General features: G+C 37.8%; 1 protein-coding gene across 1 annotated transcript in view; it reads right to left on the bottom strand.

Annotated features, from left to right (window-relative positions):
* Positions 1-226: 226 nt before the first annotated feature.
* The window catches only part of ALDH1L2 (aldehyde dehydrogenase 1 family member L2), a 35,937-nt gene continuing 18,235 nt past the window's right edge, over positions 227-17,928 (bottom strand). The window contains 15 exon segments of the mRNA XM_065629250.1: positions 227-950; positions 1,963-2,162; positions 3,329-3,434; positions 4,695-4,860; positions 5,606-5,704; positions 7,204-7,300; positions 7,551-7,644; positions 8,411-8,498; positions 8,878-8,983; positions 9,081-9,151; positions 9,866-10,016; positions 13,831-13,958; positions 15,399-15,518; positions 16,269-16,416; positions 17,290-17,381. Coding sequence (XP_065485322.1) covers positions 895-950; positions 1,963-2,162; positions 3,329-3,434; positions 4,695-4,860; positions 5,606-5,704; positions 7,204-7,300; positions 7,551-7,644; positions 8,411-8,498; positions 8,878-8,983; positions 9,081-9,151; positions 9,866-10,016; positions 13,831-13,958; positions 15,399-15,518; positions 16,269-16,416; positions 17,290-17,381 — 1,722 coding nt within the window. The 3' untranslated portion in view covers positions 227-894.

Raw genomic sequence — 17,928 nt, 5'->3', positions numbered from 1 at the left:
AAAGCCAACATCTTAACTCAGCCATTTTACATGAGATTTTCCGTCGATTAAAAAAACAAACAAACAAACCCCAGAAATAAGCTGTATAAAAGAGTGATAACAGTCCATGTGCACAGATGCAAAAAGTGATTTTAATCTGTTAATGTAATCACCTTTTAAATTGCAGGCAGATCACACTTTCCATATCAACAAAAAGATAGAAAATATTTTCAGTAACTTTAGCTTGATATGCATAGTTTAACACCGATGTTGAACTCTGTATGTTCTATACAAAGATCATAGTAAGTGCACTTTCTTGCATTGATTTACTTCTTCTGGCACAAAGGAGAAGAATTGCCAGAGCAGAATGTTTAATTGCTACTGTAAAACTTGAACTGGTTTATAGCGAAAATGGCGTAAGTATATTTTAGTTCAACTTTAAGAGAAGCCTAATGACTAAGGATTTAAAATGATCATTAAATATCATGTTCACGCAAAGAAGTAGGCATGTGGGAACTCATTCTTCAGTTGTGTTTAAAAAATTAAGCCAAGTGTGTTTAAAAATTAAGCCAATTAAGTTCTTGGTTTATTTTAGGGGTATTGTGCTCACTACTACTGCATAATTTAAATAACTTCAGTTTAATTTCCAAATGCTTCTATCTTCAGTGAGACTAAAATTTGAACCTGATTTATAGCAACTTATCCATGGAATGTGTGTTTTGGTTTTGGTTGATTGGTTGGTTTTTTGTTTGTTTTGTTTGTTTTTGTGGTTTTTTTGTTGTTTTTTGTTTGGTTTGGGGTTTTTTTTAGTTGTAACACTGCAGATAGCATATCCTGGGCATGGTATTAAGTGCCTCATGAGTGATGAAGATTCAAACTCTGCTGAAAGTTTACTTTCCAAGTGAGGCTGTTACTTTAATATTCCACAGTGATAGCCTTGGTTCTAAGATATTCATGAAGAGCTTCTTCACCTGTACAAGAACAATATTCACCAGTTAGAAGAGCAGCTGAATGAGACACCATTGTCAGAGACTGTAACTACATTATTAAGAAAAAATCCAAAAGTTTTAGCCAATATTTGAGTCCTTAAGGAACAATGGGAACTAATTTAACTTACCCTTCCTCCCACAAAAATTTACAGAACTGATTTGACAAGAAGCAGCCAAACGAAACAGATGTGGAAAGAAAAAGGAACTGGGATTTAACAAGCAGCCACCTGGGTGGGACTGCAGCAGCATCAGTCTCTAGATGATTGCTGCTCATAGTTGAATTTATGGATTTGTTTTGCCTATGCTAAACTTATGAATGGGTAAATTTTTTTTTTTCTCCCCTAATACTATTACTCATTTTGATTTCAGGAAATGTCTCATACTCGCTACAGATTCCAAAGGCAAAAATCTTTTGTATCACTGAAAAATTGTTTTATTTCATTTTTTCTTTGCCACGAGGTTTGATCTGTTCAAAATTGTAAAGTTTCTTTGACAGACTAGACCTTTTTTAAAAACTGGTTTTGAAAATTTAAAAAAAAAAATATGTATCCTTCTTTGTGGCTGTCAGCAAATTCAGATGACATCTTAAGGCATAAAAAAATTTCTCGTGTTCTTACATGTTTAGAGGAGAAACCTAAATTAGCATTCTCTCTGATGGAAAGGAAACAAGATTTTGGCCAATACCTTTGTTGCCTGACAGCATTTTGTAGCCTGTACGTGGCTCTGGACAAGCTGTAATTTGGCTGCTCAGAGAGGAGTTGGGGAGGAAGATTCTACATGATGGAGCATTATTCAGCAAATGTATGGGAAGGGCTCAACTGGAGTTACTGAGGCTGGAGTTTTTTAGGGAGGGGAGAGGAACTGGGTTACTGTAATTGGAGGAATGCAGGAGATGCATCCATTGCTCACATTTTACTAGATACACTCTACACAGGTAAAGTTTTTTCATTGATTTGGACTGTCAGATAAATGAGGGAGGGAGAGAACAACTTACCTAAATCTTTCCCAAAGCCAGACTGCTTAAATCCACCAAATGGTGCTGCCACGTCAGTTTTGTTATATGTGTTAATAAACACTGTTCCAGCTTCTAGCTTTTCACTGATGTAGAGAGCTTTGCTTATGTCTTTTGTGAAAACTCCTGAAGCTAAACCATATTCTGTGGTATTTGCCCGTTGCAGCACTCCATCGACATCCCTATGGTGGGGAAAAAATGTTTTAATTGTGACTAGGTAAAATAAAGGTTAGCATCCTTCCCCCTTCGATGTCATTGAAGCACCTTTTTCCCATGTTCTTTCTTCTCCAGCCAGCTCTTTTAAAGACAATTTATTAATTGTGTGTCAATCTGACAGATCTATGGCAATTCATACCCTTGCTTGAAACTTGTAAAGCTTGTAACCTTACACTTCAGTGGTTAAGATCTATGCTATGAAATGTCAAAGTTGCACTACGCATACCAACTTTGCTCAGCCACAGCACAACTTGGGGATTAGAGCAATACAAAAAGTAATTGTAAAGCAGAGCTTGGCTGCAGATTACGCATCACTTTGCTAAAATTTTGGCTCTGCTTTACAAGTTAATGGAGAATAAGTGTTGAAACTCAGATTTCCTTTGAGATGCAACTTTTCAGGCTACGTCCAGAGCGCTATTTTCTATTTGCATCTCATCTCCACATAGCTTCAAAAGTCCACAGTAATTTAAAACTTAAAAAAACCCCTCAGGTCCTTAACACCATATAGAATTTATAGATGTGAAGGGCTATCTGTCCAGCTGGTTCTTAACTGCATTATCAAACTGCAGAAAATGAAACCTGGTGGAAATAGTTACATGAAGTTTCTATATGGAGTTTTAATCTCATCTGTGTGTAAAATAATTCCTATGATTTGGAATAAAAGCTATTAAAACTGGCAGTCTATAAAATATACAGAGGGATTTTCATTTGCAACGGTAATGTGCCAATGTTACACAATACACAACAATGCTATGTGGTCTTTTGTGACATAGAGGAACATAAACAATTCCATTGGAAAAAATACAGTTTTTGTAATTTGATCAAGATGTTGCAATTACCACATCAACTTCAGTTAAAATTCTTCCCTGAATACTAAGACTTATTTAAGAATTGGCACTCAGAGTTGCATTCTGCCCTTTCGCACTGCTAATAACATTAGTTCTGTATTGACACAGAGTAGGACACCCCTTACTAAAAAGGGTATTTTCTCAGAATTTAGCTGGAAGGGGATCTGGGGATTCAGACTGATCTTAGAAGATTTAAGAAACTCATACTATGTATGCTATCATTTCTACACTTAGAGAGAAACTGAGAAAATAAAATTTCTAATAGTAACTGGAGGAGAATGTACCCATTTTTGAACTTAGAAATCACCATCACAGGACCAAAGGACTCCTCCTGGGCAATATACATATGGTCTTCAACATCTGTGAATACAGTGGGTTCCATGAAAAAACCTAAACAGAGGACAGAGCATCATTTCAGTATGGGGATAATGCTTCATCATTTGTATTGTCTGGGCCACCTCTTTTTCATACTTTGAGGTCAGAGAGACATTGAGACTTGAAACAGAAAATACTAAGATTGATATGAATGAAGTGTGAATGGAAATGTGTGTGTGCAAGCACCAGAAAAACAGCAGAAAAAGGGTTAAAAGAGTGGCATGTATTGATCAGAGCAACACCACCAGGCCAGACAGTCTGCATGCCACAGCCCAGGGGACTCCTCAGGGGAAGACCCTGCACTCTGAGGGCAGGGGGACAAGGTGACAGCATCTCGCAGACGCCACTGGTTTTCCTGTTACCCAACAAGAAGATAGACTGTGGCCGTAAAGATCTGTATATTGCAAACAAGGAAAAACGTGTGATGGGCAGCAACTTTGCCTAAGATTCGCAGAAGCTGAAGTAAAGAAAATCCTGAGGCAAAGGACTTCTTTGTAACAACCGTTCATTCCTAAAGGGTGTAAAAACCTGTCCACAAAGTAGTTCATCATTGCCAGTCAAGAACTGCCCTGGTATTATACACCAGTGATCCTGGTCACCTACAGTTTGGTGAGTGAGTGTATTTCAGTGTAAGTGGGTAAAATCTGAGATTTTTCTATAAATGCCTCCCCTTTCCATAAGATTTCCTATTTAGCTTTGTTACACTGGTTTCACGTAGTTACAAACCTACACTTGCATTTTATTTGGAGATGCAATCATTACGTTTTGAAACTCTGATGCAAATATTTCTCCTTCATTATTGATAACGCACAGATGTACATGAGAAAATGTTGCTTTCATGCCTTCCCATTAAACTTAATATACACATTCTTTAGATAGCAAAAAAGGCGTCTAATCGCAATGCATTATGCAGACTCTGCGAGCAGTTTCCTCAGTCATCTTTAGTGCGTTGTTGATCTAAATGGATATAATTATACTTATGGCTCTTGGAAGTTCAAGGATGTTGCACAAAAGACCTCAATGCCTCACAAACAACAGGAATAAAAGAGAAAAAGATTCCTGTATAGACTAGATTCTGATTCAATTTCATATGTTGTGTTTCAGTTGCACAGCTTCTCTTAATATGAGACTTGAAAGCCCTGTACTCAAGTGTTATCATTGGCTTACCCAGTACTGTTTCCATGACATTGCTACTTCACGCAATGCAGGAGAGACAACCATGGTGGTTTTTATTTGAAGCGTAAAATTTCCAAACACCTTTGAACAGTGTTTTACCTGGTCTACGTACTTGTCTTCCTCCATACACAAGAGTGGCTCCTTCTTTTACTCCAGTTTCACAGTATTGCAGCAGCTTTTCCAAATGAGCCTTGTGATTTTGTGGACCATGATCTGTGGATCTATCAAGAGGGTCACCAATTTTCATCTTTTTTATTTCTTCCACCTATGGGTTACCCAATTAAAATGAAGTTACATAAGACAGAAGATAGTTTTTGAAGTGACCAATGATTTGGGATGCTTCTTTGTTTGTACTATGAAGTTTGGCTCTAAGAAAGGGCTGAATTCTTAGAAGGTAGAATGCTCCTTTCTCAAATGAGCCTTTTTATGGTGTCTTATGTTTGATAATTTCTGTTTACTTCTGAAAGCTTTTGATGCTGTTTTCATGTATTCATTCTCCTCTGCTATTAAGACAAGAGAATAAAATGTTAGCTTTTAGAGTGGTAAATGGGTTACCACGGCAATTTCCTGTCTTGAGCTAGATAACTGAATATTCCAGGGGTACATTGTGGTGACTATTGGATTTTTAATAATAGCATTTCTACTATTGCAGCTACATTTCCAACGTGTCCTTTTTTTAAATAAACTTCACTGCAGTCTTCACTCACATTGATCTAACTTCCATAATTTTAAAAATCTTACTTTCCTAGTTGAATATGAAATATTACTTAAAGTACAGTACCTACTTCAATATCACTTATCTGTGTATTACTGATAGAAATACCTCCTTTCATTCAGTGCCTTCCTTTTAACCCTGTAAAGAGGTTCCTGAGAAGCAACATTGCCTATCATAAGGAACAATGAGAATTTAAACAACTGAGCATTAGAAGAAATGCAATTATCTATCAAACTAGTGGCTCTTTGTGCCATAGTAAAGTATCTGCTTAAACTTTAGTCCTTGAATGTCTTACCACTTTACTAACGAATTCATCATGGATTGATTCTTCCACAAACAGCCTGCCAGCTGCAATGCAGTTTTCTCCTTTGTTGAAATATACTGCTCCCATACCCTGATCAGGGGAAAAAAAAAAAAAGAAAGAAAAAAAAATTATATGTATGCTTTTGTTCAGTTTCCCTTCATTCTCTTCCCTTGGGTTGCATTCTGTGTTTATGACCATCAACACATTACGTTTTATGTAAGGGGACACCATCAATGCGACAAGCAGTCTAATCTTATAGCTGGCAAACACACTTCAGTGGAGACAAATGGCTCAGGGTGAACCCATTAGCGCTTCTCTTTCCATTTCCATCAGTGTTCCACAGAAACACCTGCTGCAGCAGTGCAGAGAAGAGGGCTGGCAGCACGACCAGGGAATATAAAACTCTGCTAATGCCCTGAGCAGTGCTGCTTGAGTCAATAGCCATGTGTAACTGGGTTAATGTTACCAAGCTCTAGTCCGCAGAGGACCTCCTGCTTCAAGAGTGTGAGTTCAGAATACATATACTTTGTTCCTTTTTGTTTAGTAAGAATTGATGTCTGCCATTGTTTTTCCAGGGAGACGGAAGGAGGAGCAGGACAAATAAAATTCCCAAGAAATGCTTTTCTGGCAGCTGCAAAGGCCTTGGGTCCTGGCATTAGTACATATGAGTGCTAGTGTCAAGTGTGTGGCAAAAAAGCATTGCTTCACTATCATTTAAGGCCATCAATGCCAGGTGTAGCTCAGGCCAGCCTCTGTGTCACCCTCTCACTTGTACAGCTGAGAACAGTGGAGGGGCCAGGCAGTCCACTGACTGCAATGTTTCGGCTTTTGTTATTTTCCACATATACTTTACTCTGCAGTTGCTCAGACTGTTGTCCTGCCAAAAGAAACTTCAAAAATGGGGAAAGTGTATAATAGTTTCTTCCTGGTAGCCGTACGTGCTTATGCTGGTTTAGAGAACTGACAGAATTAGCACTCTGGGTAAGTACGGAATGGAAAACCTTTGTTTGCTTTTTAGTGAGCAAACTGCATCTGCTGTCATTTTGATGAATCAGATTACCTGAGCAGGAAATAAGCTCCCTAAATCCCCTGAATTTCTCATTTGCACATCTTCTTTATGAACTTTAAACATGTTACGGCTACTTGGGAAGGTGGATTATGGTGATTGATGGTGAATTAAGAAGAACCGTATGGCAATAGGGAGCTCAATGTATATTTTAAGTCACTATCAGGCTTTTATTTTTTAAGGGCCTTTTTTTTTTTTTTTGAGTATCAGATTTTGGCAAATCAATTTTAATACGTTAACTTGGCTAGTGAAAATACTTTCCACCTGTATTTCTTTGTTCTGTTATATTTTCCAATGTATATTTCTTGTAGTACTGATCTCTGCCTTTTTGGTGCAGCACGAACAGGTTAATTGTGATGGAATAAAGAAACATCCAGTTGAAAAAGTCTGTTTTGTACAGATTGCATGATTTTTCATGCAAGGGATCCCTACTGCAGTTTTTGGCAAGTCAAGGAGAATATCACAATACTGTGAGGATGTATCACTAAAGCTTTGAATATAATTTACTTTAAAGTAGCATTACCATTTTTACAGCTCTGTCAAGTTCACAGTCACTGAATATGATCAATGGTGATTTACCACCAAGTTCAAGAGAAACTTTCTTCAGATTAGTGGCTGCACTGTAAAAAATAAAAATAATCGTATAAAAACAACTGTTAAATAGCTTATTTCATTATTTCATTTGAAACATATCTAGTGAATATGTAAAAACCTCTATTTTCCAATAGTGACTCAGTAGAATTCTACATAAATGTAAACAACCACAGGTAGTTATGCTTTTCTATTGCTGCCACATGCATAATATAGCTAATAAGATACTTCAGAACTAGACTAAGCAGTGTTTATTTAAGAAAGTTTTGCTGAGAGTACCTCTTCATGATCTGTTTACCAGTTGGTGTTGAACCTGTGAATCCGACTTTGCGAACATCTGGATGCTCAGACAGGTGCTGTCCCACTAATCCACCTATCGGGGTGAGGAAAACAGCTTAACTGAACAGTACATCGGCAATTTTTACTATTCCAGCAGCAGCACTGTAACACAGAAAGAGCTAACAATATGTCATTCAAGTACAATATCACGTCCTTATTTATATTTACAGCATTATTCATTTGACTATGAAAAAATCTCATCTTGTTTAACTTGGATCACATTAGTGCCTCCAATTTCCCCCATCTGTCTGGACTAAAAAAACTTCCTAGTATTCCACTGTAGGTGGAATAATCTAATTTGTAACAGAGCCTCACCCATACAGTTACTTTGTCACTTTTCTTCCTTAGGAGAAAGAGGAAAATGGTGACAACAAGTAAGGTGGTGTGGACCTTGACTTACTTGTAGTGAGCAATACACATCTTAGCAGCTTGCTCTAGGTCTCACAGTCACATTTAAATACTTCCAAGTGATTATAAGCTTAGGTGAAACAAAGAAGTTTCACAATCAAGTGCAACATGTTTCTCTATAACACATTCTTTTTCAGCATGCTCGTGCTATTTGCGTGGACTTGTGAAGGGTCTAGGCTGACAGCTCTTACCAGTAGCTAGAGACGGGTGACATACAGGCTTTTCCAATTCTGTTCTGGAAATATGTAAAATGGCTGTTTGACATAGATGAAAGCCTACTACCTATGAAGATACATGCACTCACGCAGTAGGTCTTCAAAAAGGTGAAGTGCTAGTCCACCAGTTTTAGCAGGACCTACTCTTCCCAGAAAAATGATCAGTTGAAGTCTTACCTGAACCAGGCAGAATGTTTATAACACCCTTAGGAAATCCAGCTTTAGCTGACAGTTCTGCAAACTTCAAGGAAGTCAGAGGTGTGACCTAAGTAGAAACATTTAGATTAGGTCTCCTATTTTAATAAAATGCATGATCAAATCTTTTACATTCAATACATCTTAATTTTGACATGATATTAATCTTCTTACAGTATTGACGAATTAGAAGTGATGTCTTCTTACAGAAAAGAATTCATTCTTGAAAACAAGAGTAGTATCAGAGCAGAATTGAAGACAATCAGTACCTTGTGTCATCATGGCAATTTGTATTATTATACATGCACTTTAAAACATATGACGAAGTCAACCTATGGGTCCATACGACAAATAAGCCTATGTGTGAAATCTACTAGATTGCCTGGATTATTTTGCCTGAACAAATAGTAGAGGACCTGAGCCATCTGTACATTCCTTTTTGTTTTCACCTGAGCTGGCTTGAGTACGAGTGTGTTGCCTGCAGCCAAGCAAGCTGCGCTCTTCCATGCAAGCATCATCAGCGGGTAATTCCAGGGGATAACAATTGCACAGACACTTTAGGTAAGGAAAAACAGGGAAAGATTACATTTTTTATTGAATGGCTTTTCTGTATGTCAAGGCTGTCACTAAGAAGAAAAAAAGTTATACTTACCCTATTGGCTCTTTCTTGGTGAATGTTAGATTATGGTTTGGCCGGGCCTGATTAATTGGAATTGTAGCACCCTAAAAGACAGCGGAGGGACAAATCTTGGTACTGTTTAATCATTTCTATTACAAATATATTTGCCATATAAGTTTTAGAAAGGCACAAAGTAGGTGTCAAAACCAGAAGAATTTTTGCATCAGAGAAAGAGGCAGGGATGCTTCTACTGTATGATTTCCTACTACGGATACTGTAGTCAACTTCTGATTTTCAGTTGGATGAAATAAAAGCATAGATAACAAAAGTTTGGAAGAACATAAAGTGAGGGTCTGATGGACAAAATAAGCTGAATGACATTCCTGACTCTGGATCTTGAAGATACTTGAGGAAATGCTGTTGAACTTGTGCCATGTGCTGTGGCATCAAGCAAATTCAGCAGCCTTGGTCAGAATGTAACATAGCACATGAGTCTCTGCACTTACCAGCAGGATGACCACAACATTCTGTTCTGTGAATAATCAAGAGCTGACTAAGCATGCATATCCACTGTGACACCTTGACCCATTTCTTAGGTATTTGGAGTTGCATTCTAAATCCATATTGTCCAGTTGGAAGCAGACCAGCCTTTTGCATTGACAGTGAGACCTATTTTAGGTAAAATTCTAATTTTGCTTTATTTTTTGATTCCTTGATTACTTTTGCTAACACTTTTTTTAGGCACTGTGTTAAAAAAAAAAAAAAAAAAAAAGTAGAGAAGCACTGTCATTGATTATTTCCTTTACATGTTCACTTGCCTGAATTTTGTCACACCATCCAGCAAAGTATCTGAATGTTTGCACAGACATTCCAACGTGGGTCTTCAAAGCTAAAGTGTAGACAGCTCCTGAGTCAATAGACTCTATTGTTGCTAACTCTTCTTGATGTTCCTCCATCAGGTCTGCAAGTCTTTAATAAAAACGTTACAAGTCCACATCAAAGAGAAGTGAGATCTGACCACTGACAGCCTAAAGTGATATTTGGCATCGCAAAGAACCGTAATTAAAATAGCATTCCCACTGAATTTGTAGGTGGAGCACTGGAGCCACTGCTCATTAATATCAATAAGAGCTTGAACAATTGCCTGTTAAAGTCTGCAAATGTCTTCACAGTGGCTGTAGTAGACAATGGATGAAGACATGAACTGTGAAATCTTACCTGATCGTTCAATTACGGTTTTGTAGAAAAAATAATAATTACTCTTTTTCTGTTGTGCTACAAGGAGCCAATTATAGAAAAGCAGACCAGTAAATCAGAAAGCAAATACACAATAACGTAAGAAATGTCAAGTAATCAAAAGTACCAAGAAGGAATACTCAGGATCCTAGCTTAAGATGTGAGAAACCTAGTTTCATAATGCTGTTTTGTATTGTCTGAACTTGGACTAAATTACTTAGATGCTTCAAAAACATCCGGATGTCCAAAGACAGATCTCCTAAGCTGTAATGCAAGTTTAATCTTATATGCCTTGGTACATTTGAAAATCTGACCCATGGTCTCCTTGGGCCTCAAGTTCTCCATCTGTTAGATCCGTGAAGCAACACAGTGGGGTGTAAGAAAGACTGGGGTAAATATTATTGAGTAACAGCAGCTATCAGAGTGTCTCAAAAATGCATCTGCACAGACTGATACCTAACACTTATGATGAACTCTTGTAATTTTAGCGGTCCCCTGCTCAGGGAGAGAGGTCTGTTTGCATGAATGTATTTTTACATTCGGTCTTGGATCTCTCACATGGCAGTGGAAGAGATGCATCAATGTTTTCTTAAGCTTCTGTCTGTGTTTTGGTACTCAGATAATCAATGCTCCCATGTCATTTCAAGAGCTTAACCAAGTACATTTTAGATCCTGTAAAGAGTATTCAAAACTGGGTGTGAAACCTATTTTCCGTTATGGAAATTCTGCCCATTTTAAGCATCTGCAGAAATGTAGAAAAATGCTCTTTAATACCTGTTTTAACTATATCTTGAAGACCCAGCTACAGGTCAGGGCATCAGCAGTAGTGTGCAAAAGAACAGATATGGCATGTCAGGGACAAAGGAGAAGGTTCCATTTAGGGCATGTCTAATATATTATATTAATGATTCCTTAAGACAAAGTAGCAGAGCTAGGGGCTCTAATGGTACAAACCTTCTCTTTGGTTCAGCACTCAAAATCTCTAGCTTGAACAGAGGCCAGAGTAAAGGGAGCCTTGTTTGAATTAAGGTAGACCAGAGAGAGCCTTCATTCATACTGAGAATGGTCCACACATAAACACTCTGTTATGGCTATCCTAGAGAGCCAGTCACCTAAGCAGAGAATAATTTAATCCAGGAACAATCTAAGCGGTGTAAGGGAGTTACATTTTCCGTATGTCTAACATAGTTATGCTTGCAAAACTTGCAAATGTAAAACACAAGAGCAGTAGTTCTAAGACCTTAAAAGTTTATCTTCAGGGCAGAGTTCACTTGGGCTCCCAAACACTCTACATTCTTATTACAAATTAAACCCAGGTTTGTACATGCTTTGAATCCGTGCACACTGGTGAAAAATTTAAGTGATTGACTGTGCTTAATTTTAATTAGTTCTGACTTGCCCATTTTCTGCTGTGATGACTACTCAGCATTTTTACAGTCCTGCAGGCCTTTTTCCAAGGCCTGGTCATGTAATTTATGAAGCAAGCAGGTTTTTCAGTTTTGCTTTTATTCTCTTTTGCTAAGATGCCTGCAATATCTTGTAGAACGTGGCATTTCAAAATAGTTTTTTATTTATAATTACATCTACTTGGTGTACAGGGGTATGGTAAAAGAGAGGAGGGGAATTTAAATCCAAAGCATTCAACAAAGTAAAAAGTCTTACAGCTCTATTGATGTCATAACAACTGATCTGCTGCATACACTGCAGCAGGACACAGGCCCACATATCCCAAGTGCAGCATCTAATTTCCCCTCACTCCTCTTTGTGCAATGGATTCCCTAGTCCTTACTGTCTTGCTAGGCTAAACTCTCATGAGGACAAGGCCTTCTAGTTGCATATTCCAAACCTCTGAATCCGATTGATCTTCCGTTTCCAAATCCCCACAGATGTTGTGCAGAGAGTGGTGACCCACCCCTGCACCCAACCAAACTGTCAGACTGTTTTATATTTTGCCTTGCCATCCCAAAGCACCACCTGCAACCCTCCTGCAGCTGCCCACCGTGTAACTGATCCTTTTTCTGCTGTGTATTCGGAGGTCCAGGGCCAGCCTCCTGGCACAGCATGATGAAGGCTTAATATAGCAGTGGGTATGGGCACACTACTGGAGACTGTATTTTTTGAAGGTGAAAAAAATTCCTTCTGTTCCCTATAGATAAATATGCAGTCTCCTCAGCAAAACTGACTTGGCCGGGACACCCAATAGGAATGCTGAAGAGCCTGCGGACTACACCCTGCAGAAGGAAGGTGTTCGATACACAAGATCTACTACTTCATGAGGTCCTTAGGGCAGGAAGTTTCAGGTTGATTCAAGATCCTAAGTTCCTTAAAGCCAACTGCGACGTTAAGTACAGTAACTAGTAGCTTTCCACCTACTGAATAGGAACAGAACTTGCCTACTACATCTCCTCTGTGCTGTCAACTGATTTTCCATGATTGCGTTAGCTAAATGTGAACCTGGGGCATGCAGGAGTAGCAATCTTCTTTACTCATCTCTGCTTATTCATGTGCATGTCCTAGAACTGAAAAAGCAGTGAAAGCTCTTCATATGGCTCCACTAAAGAGGCTTTCTTTATAGGTAAGCTCTGGAGCTTCTAGTCATCCCAAGTTTGCAAGACGGTGTTCTCTCTGTGCTTGCCGTCAGGCACCAGAAGCATCATACTGCATATGGACAATCCATAGTAATTGGGCTTTTATGAGCTGCCTTCAGTATTGCTCTTGAAATACCTAACCGGCATGATTGTCTTCTCAAGATCATCTCTTGTCCTTCAAGGATCAAACCCCACCATTAAAATACCATTCACTCAGCAAAACCTCTGTTTATCTGCTGAAACAATAACACAGCCAAATTGAGAACTGGGCATTTATCCAGGGTTGACACAGTGAAACAAATACAAATGAGAGCTGAAAGTGACTCAGATATATGTGGGATTCAGCTTAGAGTGTTTCTACATGGGACAATTCCTCCACAAGAGACCATAACACATGTCTTAAAGTGGGTCTTCAGCCAGGTGAGAAGTATGCTGGGATATGATCCTGGAAAATCTAGCATCAGTTACAGTCTATTTCAAAATGAGTGGCAATGTAGCTGTATGTTTACTGTATGGAGTACAGGAAGGCTTAGCAAGGTCAAAACTCTCTGCCTAACCTAGATAGACTGCCTTTAAAACTTAGCCTTATTTATACAGAAAGGTCTGGACTTTATGAGGGAATTTTCAATCCTTACAGCAAACCCCATATAGATTAATGAAGCCATCAAGTATTTAAAATATGTTTTCCTCAAATTCTTTGTTTCCATTAATAAATAATAATTAAAAAAAATGTGGCAGTGAGAGATCAGAAGATTCTTCTCTGACCCAATGAAGGTTATCCAGCTAAGACCCGAGGGCAGTACACTGAAGTAAATAAGGCATGAAAAGATGGCTAGTCTGGTACCTCTCACAGTGGGGTTATAAATATCCACCATATTACAAAAATGTATGCAACAATTCGAGGAACAAAACAGTAAGATTTGAGAAAATGAAGCAAACACAAGCTGCATTTTACATACCTGTACATGAGTCGGCCTCTTTCCCTTGCATTCATCCTTCCCCATTCACCATTTTCAAATGCCTCCTTTGCTGCTGCCACTGCCTTGTCAACATCAGCCAGTGAAGCAGAAGACACGCTGGCTATGATCTGTCCAAAGGCAGCGTTGTGTTAGTTCAAACTGAAAGGCTGGGACGCAGAGTGTTACTCCTTCCTCCTAAACTTCTCAACTGGGAATAAGCAAATACTTAATATCCTCAACCCCAGCAGTTGTCATGGGTGAGTCAGGCTGCAAAATGTTCAGACACAACCAAGGTGGCAGAATTTAGAGGCCATCACAGGGACACAGATTCCTACATCTTTCTTCTTCACAGCGAAGCGTTTTGTCCTACTGGACTTCACCTGCTATTTCCATAAGTAAAATCAATGTGATATTACAAAAATTGGAAGTCTTTATATGTGGTAATATGATCTAATATCTAAACATGCTAAAATGATTCCTGCATGTTCCATTTCACAGAATCACAGAATGTCAGGGATTGGAAGGGACCTCAAAAGATCATCTAGTCCAATCCCCCTGCCGGAGCAGGAACACCCAGATGAGGTTACACAGGAAGGCGTCCAGGCGGGTTTTGAATGTCTCCAGAGAAGGAGACTCCACAACCTCCCTGGGCAGCCTGTTCCAGGCTCTGTCACACTCATTGTGAAGAAGTTTCTTCTCATATTTAAGTGGAACCTCCTGTGTTCCAGTTTGTACCCATCACTTTTCTTAGGAAAGGAGCTTTTCTTAGGAATGGAGTTTCTGTTACCATAAACTGCCATACATACACAGTAGTTTATGATGTTTGTGTTCTATAAGTAACACACATTGTAAATCCTAATACAGAATTGTTATGACATCTATTCTATTCTGTAATGAGTTTCAGGAAAAGTACTGGAGTCTGACTTCTGATGATAGTGAAATCTGTGGCATAGACTTCAGCAGAATTTATTTATGCCAGAATTAAATGGCAAATACATGGACATCAGAATCACTTCTCTTATTTATAATTCATAGTTATGAGTTGCCCAACCAAGATTCAGTAGTTCACGACTGAAGTGCAACTGTATGTATTTTCCTATTGAAAAGTAATTTTTCTTACTGGGAATTTAAAGGGATGTTTGAAAGTCACACTTGGCCTAAGACATCAGATTTGTAAAAAAAAAAAAAAAACAAACTGAAGTTGATGAATGACAGGAAATACATACAATATCCTAAAACTAATACTTCTTTAGCAACTAAACTTCAGCGATTTTTGTTTGCAAAACTAAACAAGAATGAAATTAAGGTAAAACATACGTCTGGGTATGGATATTGACATAATAGTTGAAGTGGAAGTAAGTCATTTTTGCTGTGCAGCTTGACTGAAATGGAAAAACTGTAAAATACACAAACTGAGAAGTAAATCGAAACTTCAAATTATTTGTAGGGGGTTTTTAATGTGTACTGTGCAGTTTTGAAATTAGCAATATTCAGTTAGTGTTTAAGATCTTTTAATAGGCAAATAAATTGAAATAAACTGGTAATGATCATATTTAGAAATTACTTACTGATCCATCTGCTGGATTTATAGTGTCGTATGTTTTTCCATCATCAGCATTTATAAATTGCCCATTTATGAAACACTGGTATGGCATATTCACAGTCATGTTATTCACATTTTTTGAAACCTGAGAGTGAAATAAGCAACAATTTAATTTAAAATTTTAGTAACTAAGATTTTAATGTAGCTTAACAAGCTTTTGATATCTGCAGCCCACATCCAGATGCATTTTAGGATGTATATATGGCTGCTAGGAGCAGACAAAAGAGTAAAATGAACTGGAAATCATATTCTCCTTGAATGCAAATGACCATACTCAGAGATAGTTAAGCAGATTTCTGTATTTTTTTATCATTGGATCCCTGTGTTCAAACCAATACTAAGCCCTGGTTAAGGCTGATCTTAGTGGACTTCAGTCAAATGCATAATTCCCAAATTTAAGAAATCCTGACTTGCTCAGTAACTCAAAAAAACCCAAAGAATCCTCCTTTCACACAAATTTTTTAAACAGATTCTTAGAAGAAATATCTAGCACTGTTTGCTGCAGGAAAGCAGAAGGTCTAGAACCATCTGACTGGAGCATCCTGGCAGGACAGTGCAGGAGAGGCAGGAATATCTGCCTGTGTGTGAGCTACTCTACTGCATGTTCCTGATCTCCTGGTTTCTGGAACACTGTAAGTGACATTACACCCACATTTCCAGTCCAAATTGCAAATATATAAATGTTGAAAAAAAAAAAAGTCATAAAGAACAGTTTCTATGACTAAATATTTGTTTGCTTTTTCTACCACATCAAGCTGTCTAGCAAAATACATCATCTACCCTGCCCACAAAACCAAGAAAGACTAAGCAATAAAGGCAAAACAAAAGGTCTTACATAATCAATGACTAACTCTTCTTCTTTGTCTTCTCCTCTGAATTTTCTGACAGACATTTGAATAAAGTCTGCAAACTTAGTGGCCATATACACATCTTCATTCTGTAGTTGAAGACCACTGTATTTCTGTTTGATTTCTTCTAGCATCCTAAAGATGTTGAAGAACAAATAAGTTTAATTACAAATGAAAGAATTCTTAAGATAAGTGAATCATTAGAAGGTCAAAAGGGATCAAAACTGAAAAAATAATGAAATGAAAAATGAAATGAAAAATAATTTTCTGTGCATTTCACTATGTTTCTCTGATGACAATGGCACAGAATTTGTGCATTTTACTGTAATATGTCAGTTTAATTGTGGGTGTTATGGAAAAGAAAATGTCAGTTCTGGAATACTCTTAGGCAAACTTTTGGAAATAAATAACAAATAGAATAGATTGATAAAATAGTATATGGACTACTCTAAACAATATATGTAGGACACTCAGAGCTCTATGAGACTGGTAAGTAACTACAATAATCAGTTCATTTAAAAAAACCTGAAATGCTGGGTTTATATTATAGCCAGAAATATCTGAGTTGCAAAAATAAGGTAACTGAGGTGACTCAACACAGGATGAACTCAGTGCACTTGTAAGCACAGGCTCAATTATTTCAATTCTTTCCATGAAAGGCTCCTCTTTCCCTCTGGGAAGTTCTTTGCTCAGCTTCCCAGTCAGGCCCCTGGTCCTGAGACACCTGTCACTGCATGTAGACAAGTTTGAGCATCACCATGTCGCTGATGTTCCTGAAGTTAAGGTGAATTTTCCTTGAATAGAAAGAGCAGGATTACATCAATACCTCCTTTTTTTGGGAGCAGAATTGTACCACATTTTCAAAGGTAGTAAAGTTAATAGAGTATTGGAAAATACAGGGAGATTTTTTTTTAACGCTACTTGATCAACCTTGATTTAAAAGCACCATGACAACTTTGTTTTCATTAACTTTGGCTTCAGAATTTTGTTATTTTGAATATTTTTTACCTGACAACATGCATAGAAGATGCTCCAGATTTGAAGAAGTCTGTGGAATCCTCAATTACAGCAACATTGCTCAAAATTCCTTTCCAAATAGCCTAATGATACATAAAACCAAAGGAGAGAATAATGAATAGTCCTCTAATTGCAAGGAGTATTTACCAAACTGTATTTTCTATGGTATCTGTGCCTACATTATGTATTATTTTAAAGGATTCTAACAGAAAATTATTTTAAGAGAGTCTAGAACTGTCTAGAGACCTGATGTTAGCCAATGAATTCTTCAGCATAATTAGCTTATAAAAATATGCTATTTTGTCTATCATAATTTCACCTAATCAGGCAAGAAACCTGAATGGTACAATGCTAATAATTTTCAGAACCATTTTTTTAAGATCTTTATCCTCCAAATAATAATTTTCCATTGCATTATGGAATATATCATCAGCAGAGGCAAGGACAGCCTGGAGGACTTTGTGACTGGATTGATGGTGTCAAGGTTTAATGCAAGGTGACAATAAACCGTGGCAGATGCTCTCTGTTAATGCCCCCCACAACCCTTTGCTTAGATAGGAAAAAGTGATAAGAAGGAAAAAGGGAGAGAGACTAGAGACTAGAGTTAGAAAGGTTTTAAAGGCTTTACTA

This window comes from Caloenas nicobarica, chromosome 1, assembly GCF_036013445.1.
Source record: "Caloenas nicobarica isolate bCalNic1 chromosome 1, bCalNic1.hap1, whole genome shotgun sequence".
Classification (NCBI taxonomy): Eukaryota; Metazoa; Chordata; class Aves; order Columbiformes; family Columbidae; genus Caloenas; species Caloenas nicobarica.
This window is presented reverse-complemented; position numbering and strand designations above follow the sequence as displayed.